Source organism: Nannobrachium achirus (assembly GCF_963921795.1).
Source record: "Nannobrachium achirus genome assembly, chromosome: 12".
In the NCBI taxonomy this organism is placed as follows: domain Eukaryota; kingdom Metazoa; phylum Chordata; class Actinopteri; order Myctophiformes; family Myctophidae; genus Nannobrachium; species Nannobrachium achirus.
This window is the reverse complement of record NC_137832.1, coordinates 16,997,222-17,010,753: the sequence shown is the minus strand read 5'-3', so window position 1 is coordinate 17,010,753 and position 13,532 is coordinate 16,997,222. Positions and strand designations below refer to the sequence as shown.

Sequence of the window (13,532 nt, the reverse complement as noted above, 5' to 3'; positions counted from 1 at the left end):
GAACAGAAAAAAATCATTCAGCTTTCTCTGTGTTTTACCTTCTCCCAGAAGAGGACAGCCATGTCACTGTGGTTCTGTAGGACAGCCAAAATAAAGAGATGATTCCAGGGGGATTCACAGAACTTGTTCCTGTATGAATATTCTCTGTTTAGCAGCTCTTCGGCACACTGAGTGAGGAGAGAAGAACAGAACTATGAAGTAGGTAGCCTCGGAAACCCAGGCTTATTTTGGCGATCGGAAGAAAAATAAGCCTGGGCAAACCCCCCTATAACTGTGCTGGTTCATGACATTTTAATTGTATAAAATAAATGTTATCATTTCGAGACGCCGGAACAACCGGCGAGATCCGCCGGCCAACATAGAATGTCCACGTTGGCTCAGAGTATGAAGTAGGTAGCACGGGAACTTTGCCGGTTCGGTTCCAAAATATTGATTTGTCCCTCGGGGCAGGGTGGGGTAGGGTCCAATTGCAGCAGATCTTCGGGGTGGCCTGAAATGTATTACCCACAAGGATCCGAGAGGACCCAAGCTTTAAAAAGATACTGTGTATGTATACTATATTAAACCCTTCAATTTTAAAATATGTATAATTTTTAATAACACATGCATTGAAATTACGCTCCAAAAATCATATTATCGTCTATTTTCGCATATTGAATGAGTCCTGCAGCGCAGCCAATCTCAAGTGCTGCACTGAAGTTGAACAACATGGAGGTTTGTGTTTGTTGTGGATGTCGCGGTGTGATTGTTGAGCTGGGGACTGAGCTGAAAATGTAACTGTCCTCCATTACGCTCAGAGAGGCGGGCGAGGAGCGCTCTGTCTACAAAGTGTCTCGAAGTGAAAAAGTAAGCATAATATAGCACCGTACAAAGTTCGGGGCTTTCGGGTCAAAAGATCCGGCCAGATCGGGTCCCTTTTCCCTGGCTTCATTTTAGGGTAGGATCCAACCAGGATTATTGCATGTTTTAGTGAGGGTACCTACCTTAGGTGACACGGGGAGAACATGCAAACTCCACGCAGAATGGCCATTTTGCCAACCCCACCTAGGGTATGGGCACTCATGGCGCGGAGGAGAGAACACGCCCCCCGCGTCCCTGGCGGGAATCAACCCAGGACCTTCTAGCTGTGAGGCAACAGCACTACCGACTGCACCACTGTGCCACCCCTCCCCCCACCGGAGCAGGATTGCTGAGGTGGAGCGCCACTAGCCTGACACTTCAGTCCGCACATCACCCCCCCCTGTTGGTGGGTGGTTTGTAGTGTGGACTGAAGCTGCACATATTTTAATCCATTTCAAACGCGCCTGAAGAGCGGGCGCATTGAATGGGCCAATCAGGGTTGTATGCTTGGGGCACGTGAACTCTATGCTCCGGTCCCAGCCCCCTCCAAACAGAGCTCTTGAGCTCACGTGAGACTCGCTCGTGGACTCTGATTGGTGTCCTCTGCCCACGTGAGATTCTAGTGGACTCTGATTGGTCCGTGAAAACTGTCATGGCGGAGTCAGACTCGACTCGTATTATTAATAAACTATGAAATAGTGCCGTTTCCTCACGTTTTAATACCATTTTGCACTAACGTAAACATGCAGACATATAATATGTTATGAGAAATAACGTATTTTTGCAATGTCACGCCACGTCGCGTGTGTGTGTGTGTATGTGTGTGTGTGTGTGTGACGTCAATAGGCTTTAGCCCGCCCACGCCGAAATAGAATCTGCCCTGGTAATCTCAGACTCTCCCGGAGTGAAACGTAGTGAACGTAGTGTGAGATGTCTGGCGCTCGCAGTCAGGCAAGAGCGCCACACCTACCATCAGCTCCCAGTACTTACCGCATGACTTGCTACTCATGCTACTCATATGCCGAGTTGGCGGTGCCCGGGATCGAACCCATGACCTTTTGATCCAAAGGCGAGAGCTAAGATAAGTTAGGCTTATATTCCTAAAGTGTTCAACCCCAGAACAGGGACACTACGGTTCATGTTTAATGAGTAAATGAAACAACATAACAGTATTACAGTATACAAAAGAATACCTGCAGAGCCTTTTTGCCAGAGTTGAAGTTTTCTAGATCCAGAGCAGTGAGGTAGAACAACTTCTCTTCACCCATGAGCTTCTTCAAGACGCCTGACACCTGGAGAGAGAGAGAGAATAGGCAGAAAGAAGAAATAGGGCGTCACAGTTTAAGCCCTGCCTCCTGTGCCGAAAGCGATTTCCACATTCATTTCATACATAGACATTTCAGAAAGTAATTAAATGTAATTTAAGTCCCTGACAAAGCCTACCTGGGTGCTGACAAATCATTACACTTAACTTTTTATTATTATTATTATAATTTTTTCATGCAGCAATTAATTAGAAAGCTGAAAAAAACACTTTGTACATTATTTTTGTCAAAAGTGACAAAACTACACTCCCACAAATCATTGCGAATGACATATGCAAGAATATGGCCTGACGCCCTGACACAGTGATTTTCATCTCTGCGGACGCTCTTATTTTCATCTTTAAAATAGCACATCATATTTGTAAAAGAAAGACTGGCTGAGAGGGGGCAATAGCTATTTCCGCAGTAACTGCAAGCTCCACCAATAACAGACGTTGACATCTGTGATCCCCTGTGGTGTAAATGAATGGGCAGTTTACTTCTAGCACTTTACTGCAATAAGGTAATTAAGGTAATTAAGTCACAGTCACGAATGTGTCACAGATGACACATTTCCTCTCAAATCAGTCGTTCTTTCCTTCTTTCTTTCTTTCTTTGTTTCTTTCTTTCTTTCTTTCTTCAGAAGAAAGACTCATACAGTATAGAATTATCAATATATTATTCACCTGCAAATTACACACCAGAAAAGAAAATGTCTAATAAATGTGTGCCTGCAGCTCGGTAAGTGTGTGAAACCTTGTGTAGCGGTTGGTGTTAGCATTAGTATTAGCATTATAGCATTTTTAGCATTATCATTTTTAACATTATCATTTTTCGCATTAACATTTTTCGCACTATCTTTAACATTAAAATTTTTAGCATTAATATTTTTTAGCATTACCTTTTTTAACATTAGCATTAGCATATTAGCATTAGCGGAAGTAGTGGTTAGCATTAGCGGTTAGCTGTTGGGTCTGTGGGACCACCCACTGTGTTTGAGACCAGTAACATGTTGGGAACTGGAGTTATGGATGTTTAAAGTCCAGCCAAAAGGAAGACAGAGAGGCTACAATATATCATTCCTATCGGCCGTCTAAGTACACACACCAAGTTACGAGACGGTACCATGCTGCGAACTGGAGTTATAGCTGTTTAAAGCTCAGCCAATAAGAACAGAGGGCGGGCGCGTTTTGATGTATATATAATTGGCGTAATTCGTGCAGCAGTTATTACATGCCGAAATGCAGGGAGAGGAGAGCCTAGAAAGGGAGGGGAGGAGCAGAGGACCTTCTCGTCTGTTTGACAAGTAAGGGTGCCTGTGAGGTCAAAACAGCGGTTTAGTTGGTCTCAGGACGTTGTGTAAACACAATCCAATAAAATAAATACTAACTTTGAAGCTAAAGAAATAACCGCACTAGCCTAAGGACTATCTACTATGATAGGGCCCACGATAGGGCCCACTATCTGTTATGAGAGGGCCCACGAAAATCTAGCAACAGGGGCATCCGAAATCTAGCAACAGGGGCAGTTATGAAAAAAATCGACTAAAGCAGGTATGAAGGGGTATGATAAAAGGCAGATTTAACCCTACAGTATGTGTTTTGGTCTGAACGACTCCTTTAAGCTAAACTCACCTCCAACAGGCTGATCTCTTTCAGAGAGTCAAGGTTTGAGGTTCCCAGTCTCTCCTTCAGTAGCAGCTTGTAGAGCAGTGTGTCTTCATCCACTCTGCTATAGAGTTTCTCCAGGAGGCCATAAGTCAGGTATTCCTTGAAGTCGCACTTCTTCTTAATGAACAGACGTACAAACTGCGCCTTGTCATTGAGCAGTGCGTACGTCATGCAGTCCTTCAGAGCTTCATCCCTCTGGACATAGTGGAGGTAAAACAGGGACAGGTTAAACAACTTTCTTTTCCTTTTTTTTATGTAGACCAGCAAACAAAAAAGGAGACTATAGTGAGATTCCTGTGTAATTCATTATCCTAAAAAAAAGAGTGAGTGTTTGTCTTTAAGCATGAGTAGGCCTACAAGGTTGTTTGTAATGTTTTTTAATGGGTTACGGAATCTACAACATAATATTTAGTGGGACCATTAGTAAGTCCAAATCTACAGTAGTAATATTTCTGTTCCACTAAGTGGCAGTATTTAGTGATTATGTGTGAATTCAACATTACATGCCCCCATTCCCATTTCTCACCGTCCAGTCAATGTCATCACTGATGTCATCATTGAAGAGCTGACTGCTGGCAAAGTCCACTCTGTTCCAGTTCATTGCTAAAATCAGCTCCTTACTGTAAGGGAAAGTATTACCTGATGCATGATGCTTACTGGCTGAAACACAAGCACGAGCGTGCACGCACGCACACACACACACACACGCACACGCACACACACACACACACACACACACACACACACACACACACACACACACACACACACACACAGTTAAATCAACCATAATTAGTGCAGGAACCAAAAGTAGACTATTCAAATGTGACATTGTTTTTTTCTTATCTTTAAAGGGACTACACCATGAATTTTCATTTTTCCAATTTTTATGTATTTTCTTGGTGTCCCACCAGCAACTTCTATCCTCACAAAGTCCTATTTCTGACCATTGTGTCTTTCTCAGTTTATGGGCAGATCTATGTTAGCATGTCTCAGAACGGTCCTGATTGTGAAATGTCAGATTTGTGATGTCACAAGGCCTGAGAAGGAGGCAGGAGGAGCTGGGAGAGGGTTGGGGAGGGGTGGGCAGGCCTGAGAAGGAGGCAGGAGGAGCTGGGAGAGGGTTGGGGAGGGGTGGGCAGGCCTGCTGAGCAGGAGGTGGGGAGGAGTGTGGGGCCAAAACTGGCTCAATAGCGCAGTCCTCCCACTCAGGACAAGGTGGTACTGCAGCTGAAAATGCTCTGAAAGCCAGGCAGAAATGACAGGGGCTCTGTATTCAGGAGTGGTAATTTAGCCTCAAACCTTTTCAAAAACGTTTTTGGGACACAAACAGTGTTATATAAATTATTTTTAAATGCATGGTGTAGGACCTTTAAGAGGTCCTTATAAAAATAGGAAATAGCAAAAATTTCGATTTCTGAGCAATATTCAAATGTAATTCTGGTCCAAATGAATGACCTTTCTGAGTGTTTGTTCATGTAGCCCACAGTGTTTTTCACCTCCCAGAAGAAAGGACTATTAATTATTGTTCTATATTGTACCTGTCATCAGGGTTTTGATCATGGCTATATCAATGGCTTGTTCTCTCAACGGCTCTTCATGGTAGATTGTTATCAGCTCCCTGAATTGGCAGATGCTCTGAAGCAAAGATCTGACCTCAAACATCTAGGGGAAAGGATCACAACATAGTGGGAGAAATATGTAACAAAAATAGGCTAATGTGTTCACTTCCGGCAGAAAGCGTGAAAATTTGCACCTAGGGGTATTTTTGTGTGCAGAATTAAAAAATGTACGGATCCAAGCACTTTTCTCAAATTCACTTTTCTCTAATTCACTTACCATACAGGGAAAAAAGACCCCCCAAAAAAGCATGTGAGGGGTCTATCTAGGGGGTTTTCATGATTCTGAATGCATTGCGAGGCATTTGTTTTGCACGAAAAACATTCCTTGGGCTAAAAATGGACCCTATAAAACTGTGAAAAGTGATGACTCATCACTAAACCATAGTTTTGTGGGGTCCATTTCTACCCCAAGGAATGTTTTTTTGTGCAAAACAAATTCCCCCTAGATAGACCCCTCACATGCTACTTAAAGAAGATTTTTTGGGGGGTCTTTTTTCCCTGTATGGTAAGTGAATTAGAGAAAAGTGAATTTGAGAAAAGTGCTTGGATCCGTCAATTTTTGAATTCAGCACACAAAAATACCCCTAGGTGCAAATTTTCATGCTTTCTGCCGGAAGTGAATACCCTGTTCACATATTTCTCCCACTAACATATTTACAACATACAAGTGACAGGAACAATAGTGGAGCCAGAAAAGGATAAATTCCATCCGAGTGTCACTGAAGTTGACAATCAACAGTCTCTACCTCTCCAACTCTCCACCTCAGACTGGATAATACAGAAAGTAATACAATACAAGCAGTGTACCAAATACTACCATTAATCTAAATACAATATAATACAATACAGTATATGGCTGGTCTTAACAGCCTGTAGTGTAGGTTGTAAAAAAAAGAAATGGACAGAGCCACGCTATTGGTTTCTACAGATCGTAAATGAAGCCTATTTTTTCAGTAAGTGCAAATACGCCATCTTTCTATATCCACTCCAGAAATGGTGCCCAGTGAATGCTATTGGCTGGAGGGCGGGTCTTTTTCTCTGTATAGCCAATACAAAGCCAAGAAACAAAGCCTACTTTATAATTAATTTTAAAATTAACATGACCATGATTCACTAAACACAAATCATGATGAATTAAACAATACTTTAAACTAGGGACCGAAAACAAAGTGTTAATGAAAATGTTTAAGATAAGAAAATAAAGTGTAAAGTTCGCCAAATCCTCATAGATTCCCATAGAGCTGAAGCATTGCATTACCGCTACCTACTGAACTTCTTCTTGGATTATTGAGTTGTTTTGTGTGCTGCGACTACGTCACTGTTCAAACTAAAGTTACAGTGTTCACCCAAAGTGTTCCCATTCCCAATTTGAACCTCTCCTCTCCACTGACATCCACCTTTATCTACATCCTAAATATCACTGACAACTGAATATTCAGAATCAGATTTGTGATTGGCTACATATTCAGCCTCATCACTGTACACTGTTACATTCCACTGGGTTTGTATCGTTACACTTTGGATGTTACGTTCCACTGTTTCTTGGGTCCCCATCCATTGTGGATTCGTCAGCCGTTGATTCCCTAACTCCGCCTCCACCAATCATACTCCTCTGCTGCCCTATCCCCTTCTTAAGTCTGACATCATTTTGTAGGCGGAGAAAAGTGGGGCTAAAGTGTCTCCAGCCCCTATCTTCACCATTCAAAACAACAATGTTGGAACCCGTGAATCTTTTTTACTATACACTCCTTTTTCAGAAAGGAACCATTGGGAGTTAAAAGGAGTTTTAATGTTTTAAACTCGAATAGTTATTCATGTAATTGTTCTCCCACGGGGCATAATAAAGGATAATTCTAGTCTATAGCGTCAAGGGAATTCGCCCTAACGCTATGTCACTAATGAGCCCTTGCGCTCGCATTACCGGCAGTGCGCCCACTCGTCTGTGGTTAAAATAAAAGATACAGTTTCGCTACTCACCAAAACAAAGACGAATTTAGGGAGTTGAAAGCCTACTTTACTTAGTGGGAACACTCAAAGCCCCCCACATCACGTCTAAAATACACTTTTTATCCAGAGAAGAGAATATTTCACCAGAAGGCAAAATGTGGTCAATGGACATTTCTATTGACAAGATCTGTAGAGGGCGGTGTGGAGTAACTAAAACCTCCAGTGAAACAGTTTCTTCTCTGGCCAATAGTGTATTTTAGAGTGGAGAGGGGGATTTGAGTGTTCCCACAAAGGAAAGTAGGCTTTCAACACCCTTACGCCGTCGTTGTTTTGGTGAGTAGGCCTAACAAACCATATTTTTTTATTTTTACCACAGACGAGTGAGCGCAGCCTTTCCTGCCTCGCAAGGGCTCATCGGTGACATAGGGCGCGTTCGGAAATGCACACTCAACGCACTTGTGTGCCATGTTGTCGTTCGTTTATTCGGTGCACTTGGTGCGTTGTCGTTCGGAAATCCAGTGCGCGGCGCACTGGTGTGTTGAGTGCACGCACTCACCAACCCTACTCAGAAGATGGGGTTAGGCGGTGTGGTGCGGTGGTTCGGTGTTCTGATTGGTTGGTTTTCATAGCCATGTCTCGAACGCTTCTCAGCTGTGAAGAATGGAGGAAATTACCGCAAAATGCAGCATTTGCAGCTTAATTGGTCGTTTGGCCTTGATAGTTTCACACACATTAACGTGTAAACTAACAGCAGGTAATGCCAATGCTATGAATTACATCTCCTTAATGTCAATGTTACGTTAGCATACTTAGCAAAACTGCTGCTTTTCAGAAAGTTTGCCTTCAGAGTGAAAAAGCACACAGCTGCCTGTTAAAACTGGTTGTTCGTAAGCCACACTGAACGCACTCTCCAACGTCACGCCCACTGCACTCACTACACCGAGCACACACTCGGTGCGGGTTTCCGAACGCACCCATAGTGTCAAGGAGAACTCATTCTAGCAATATAGAAATTCTCTGTAAATGCAGTGGAGCAAAAGTACAATATTTGGATCCGAGATGTAGTGGAGTAGAAGTAGGCTAAAATTGGAAACACTCAAGTACAAATACCTCAAAAGTGTACTTAAGTACAGTACTTGAGTAAATGTACTTAGTTACTTTACACACCAATGCGCTGGAGAACCAGAAAGGGCTAGCGTTTTCCACGTTTCTTTCCACCACTGGGAAAATTGCAGCGTTTCCTCTTCTCTTTCTTGTTGACAGGAAAGTGGTAGAATTATACTTTAGTCGCTATTTTTGTCTCGGATCCGTTGAAATAGCGAGGGACACAGCACTGCGCATATTAACAATGCAACTGCTGGCCCCACTGGAAGTGGCAGGGGTCTGACTCTGACAACAAAATTGCGCCATGGCTTAACACTCCGATACTGTAAAAGTTTGATTCAGCTCTAGCTCTCTGTCACCCACACCAGTCGTTTGTTTGTTTGCTAATTTTGAAACATTAGTTGTTCTCCTACTTTTGGTCAATTCTAATGTATACAGTATGCCCTAGCTGCCTTGGGACAGGTAAGACAGGGGCCCCTATACATTGACAACACGTTGGTCGAATCACTGTTAAAACACACTGTAAGGGATGGTTGCCACCTTTACATTTTTCCGTACTGGATAGAGTAGTTAGGCAGGCAGGCTTTTGTTTTCTTGAATAGTTATATTAGACTGTCTGAATTCCTCGCTGCTTATTTATTTATTTATTTATTTATTGGCAACATCTTCGTCCCCTGGCAGTGGGTTATTTAGGTTTGACCCTCTCAAAGTAACTTGTAAATATTTGTAAATAGTATTTTTGTTTCAAAAAAGAAAGTAAAGCACTCTGCACCTTTTTGAACTCTTAACCCTGTATTGTCTCCTTTATTTGTTCCTCCAATGCTCAGCATGCCTCTGTTTTAACTTTTGCAAACCTTTTAAACCCCTAGACCTATTTGTTCGGTTCGTAACATGCACCAATTACTGCTCTTACCTTCGCAGAACAATCCCATGACTGGGCTTCTAAAGGGAAGTGTTTATCGAGCAGTTTTTCCACTACATTTCCGGAAAATGATTGGTCCTCCAAGATGTCACTCAGGAGGGCAGCCACACCTCCTGACTTTGGCAGCACCAGCAAGGGTGTTTCAAGGTTCTTCAGCGACAGAGCCACCGTCTGGGAGAGAGATTATAAATTATGTCAACATTGCTTCTTCTTCTACTACTTTTACAGCCTGGTTCTTATTTCTTTACATTCTTCCGATGTATGAATATGAATACATAGATGTCATTTCAGTATACAAAAGCACCCATTACACTTAAGGGGAATACCACTCGTTTTCAACCTTGTACTATGTCATTAATATACCTTAGAGTTGTTGTGTGGCAAGCCAAAGAGTACATCATGATGTCACTGATCGAATGACATAGTTCAATGTTGGAAAAGAGTGGTATTCCCCTTTAAGTCTCTTGGCTCATAAAAGTTAAGTCATACTGTATACAATCATTGTGATTGTGAAATAATATTGGATGAGTGAATATTATAGCATTAAGAAGCAGTGATTGTACCTCCAGTATGGATAACTCTCCTGATATGAGCATGCAGAGGACAGGAATGGTCTGCTGCTCTCTGCTTCTGTCTGTAAGGGGAAAAAAGGTAATTTTGTCAAATCATAACTCAACTCGGATTATCAGACCTGCCAACCTTCAGATTTTCAGTTTACCATTATGCATGCCGTGAAGCGCACGCACCACAATTTGGAGGGTTCCCACACACGAAAATCATGGAAGGCAACCCCAATAAACACAGTGTTTACCCCATTTAGGCCTGAGGCCGATGCTAACGCCTTCTAACGCCTGACCAAGTTTTCTTATATTATTCAAAAATCGCACCCGTGCGAAGTGAGCGGTGCAAACATATTTAGGGAGTCAAGCCTTGTTTTTTTCTTTAAATAATCATATGCTTTTCCCTTTTAAATTGAATATATTAAATAATATAAGAGGTTTTTCAAAGGCTGTTTATTTGTATTTTAAACTTGTATTAGCTGCCTGTCATCTATAACCTGAAATTATCCACAGTCTGTCTAAAAGTGTGGTTATTTTCTCTGCTTATGGGTGATATTAATTTAATACAATTTTGAAATTCAAATTCATTGGTCTGTTCAGTTTGGTCAATTCATAATCAAGTAAGCATTTGATTGGACATCGTGTTTATTTTCTTCGGCCTTAAAGGTGAACCAATCGGGTGCCTCTGTGCCTATGACATAGTTTTTTATGACGTATTTTCTGCGGCCTAAACGCGTTCTAAATCAGGGTGAACCAATCGGGTGCCTCTGTGCCTATGACATCATGGACAAATCAACAGAATCGAAGTGTTTCATTGGTCTAGCTAACTCATGTCATCATCATTAGTGACATCATAATTTTGGTAAAAAAAAGCGGTCCATAGGAGCGGTTTGCACCGCTCAAAAATTACAAACAAATGTTGTATACTGTACATGTACTGTACTACACAAAGATTTGTTCCTGGCCTGGGGGTTTAATGGCAGTAAATGATAAAGTAGGGGTAGGTTAGATTTTCAGGGCTTGTGATTCTACTGAGTGAAAAACAACCTTTGATTATCAAATAATAATGAGTACATAATTAAATAATCCATATGACGTTTTGATTATTTACATTGTGATTAATCAAAAAAGTCAAAGATGGAATAATCACTAAGACAATAATCAATAGCTGTTGCCTATAGTTTCTTGTAGCAGTTTTTAAAAGAAAAAGAAAAAAAACAGTTAACTAGCCTAATACTATGCTTAGCTTTAGGTTAATGTAATTCCACTAACAAACAAATTGTGAATGTCCACCATCTCTTACCCCTGATGTATTTTGTCGCTTGTGTGGAGGTGAGTTCTAGGGGGATGTGTTCCTCTAGCTTGACCCTGAAGTTCTTCTCTCCTCCTCTGCGGCCTTCACTCCCATTATCCACCAGCAGGAAGAACTTATGGTTCTTCTCCAGACAACAGGAGTCACTGGTTCTCTCCTCAACAGAGTACTGAGCAGGGTTTTGAATGATTCTGCCCTGAAAGAAAACAGGAATTACTTCTACTCTATGTATGTACTGTATGTAATAGTATACATTACCAGTAAGATGCCCTTAGGGGAAAAGCGACCTCGCCCACAATAGAATTCGCACAGGAAGGAATTTATTTGCCAGTGTGATTCGAGTTGCAGTTGATTGTTTTTAAAGTTGTACAAAATGTGGACAAGATTTTTTTCCCAAATATGGATATGACTCCAAAAAGGAGTCATAAAAGGAGTGATGAGTTTTTTACCGCATGCGACAAGACGCACAAATCGAACTGGGTTCGATTGGGAAAGAAAACGCACTGCCGCATGGCAAATTCGGAGCCGGTGTGCATTAGGTCATAGAGAATCATTGTTTTCTTTAAAGACATTAAATCGTCAGTTTTTTGTCTGCATGTGTGCAAAACCCTTTACTGTAGCAAGAATTAGGTGGAGGTAAACAATATGTGTAAACAGTGTTTGTGTGTCAATACCTGAGGGTCGATCAACTGGTCTCTGTTTTGCACAAAGCCCCAGGGAGTGATGCCCACCGCACTGATCCTGGTGCCCCTCCTTGCCTCTCCTACGAATCTCCCTATGCCTTCATTCAAGCCTTCTGTCAGTATCCAGGGGTAGCCTCTTCCTTTGTGTGTGTGTGTGTCTGTGTTTGTGTGTGTGTATGTGTGTGTGTGTGTGTGTGTGTGTGTGTGTGTGTGTGTGTGTGTGTGTGTGTGTGTGTGTGTGTGTGTGTGCGTGTGTGTGTGTGTGTGTGTGTGTGTAAGAAAGAAAAGAAGAAAAAATAAATAAATATATATATATATATATATATATATATATATATATAAAGAGAGAGAGAGAGAGAGAGAGAGAGAGAGAGAGAGAGAGAGAGAGCTCTATATTGGAATAGTAATCATTGCTATAGTGTTTATTCAGTAACAGTGTTAAATAGCTCTATATTGGAATAGTGATCATTGCTATAGTGTTTAGTCAGTAACAGTGTTAAATAGCTCTATATTGGAATAGTAATCATCAGTTGTGTTTATTGTTAAAGTACAGTAACTCGTTAGGTTACAACGTTACTGCCATTAAAAAGATAATCTCTTATACGTTAATGCATTACCCACTGAGAAAAGTAACTCAATATATAGATATAATCAAATATGGGACGGATCCATCTTGATGAGATGACAGTAGAGATACTGTGTACCACTTTGCGTGATTTTAGGGCAAAATGTAGTGTCAAAATGCAGTGTCCAAAAATGGGTCTAGCAAGAATCGGTCTCATGGTGGCGCTAGAACAGAGGCATGTGAGAAATGAGGGGTGGATGTTGATGACATGAGTGTAGTCATACTGTGTAGTGTGTACCGCTTTGCGTGATTTTAGGGCAACATCTGTACGAGCAGTGTCCAAAAATGTGTCTTGCAAGAATTGGTCTCGTAGTGGCGCTAGAAGAGGGCCACGTGAGAAATGGTGGGGGTTGTGATTTGGCAAGCAAGGATTGTGTGTTCAAAGTTTGGCATGGATCGGGGGAACAGTGGCGGAGATATGAGTAGGGGAAAAGTGTGACGTGTGGCGTGACTGACAGAGGGACGGACGGACTGACTGACTGACAGCCGGTGGAGGTTTTGATAGTAACTGCGACCTGACGGTCGCAATTAACCTCTGAGATGTAGTGGAGTAGAAGTAAAAGTATAGAAAATTGGATATACTCCAGTAAAGTAAAGTAACTTGAACTTATTCAAGTACAGTATTATTCAAGACAGCAGCTGTTTAAAACTAATTTAATCCAATCAGGAGAGAAAACTCATACAGATATGAGGATGAACAAATGCAACCTGAAGTGATGAAACAAAAGGTTTAACAGCTTCAATTTCATAGTGCTCCAATGTTTCTGCTCACTAGCACTAATTAGTGTTATTCACTGTTTCCAAACACACGCGCACGCACGCACGCACGCACACACACACACACACACACACACACACACACACACACACACACACACACACACACACACACACACACACACACACACACACACACACACACACACACACACACACACACACA

The 13,532-nt window shown here is 41.9% G+C and overlaps 1 protein-coding gene across 1 annotated transcript in view; it reads right to left on the bottom strand.

Annotated features, from left to right (window-relative positions):
• LOC308295431 (transient receptor potential cation channel subfamily M member 5-like) overlaps positions 1 to 13,532 on the bottom strand; it is a gene marked incomplete at both ends in the record, with an annotated part of 79,121 nt that overhangs the window by 15,843 nt on the left and 49,746 nt on the right. The window contains 7 exons of the mRNA XM_080738485.1: positions 2,034 to 2,132; positions 3,779 to 4,009; positions 4,341 to 4,453; positions 5,356 to 5,479; positions 9,401 to 9,580; positions 9,973 to 10,043; positions 11,273 to 11,477. Coding sequence (XP_080594611.1) covers positions 2,034 to 2,132; positions 3,779 to 4,009; positions 4,341 to 4,453; positions 5,356 to 5,479; positions 9,401 to 9,580; positions 9,973 to 10,043; positions 11,273 to 11,477 — 1,023 coding nt within the window. The remainder of the gene's footprint in view (positions 1 to 2,033; positions 2,133 to 3,778; positions 4,010 to 4,340; positions 4,454 to 5,355; positions 5,480 to 9,400; positions 9,581 to 9,972; positions 10,044 to 11,272; positions 11,478 to 13,532) is intronic.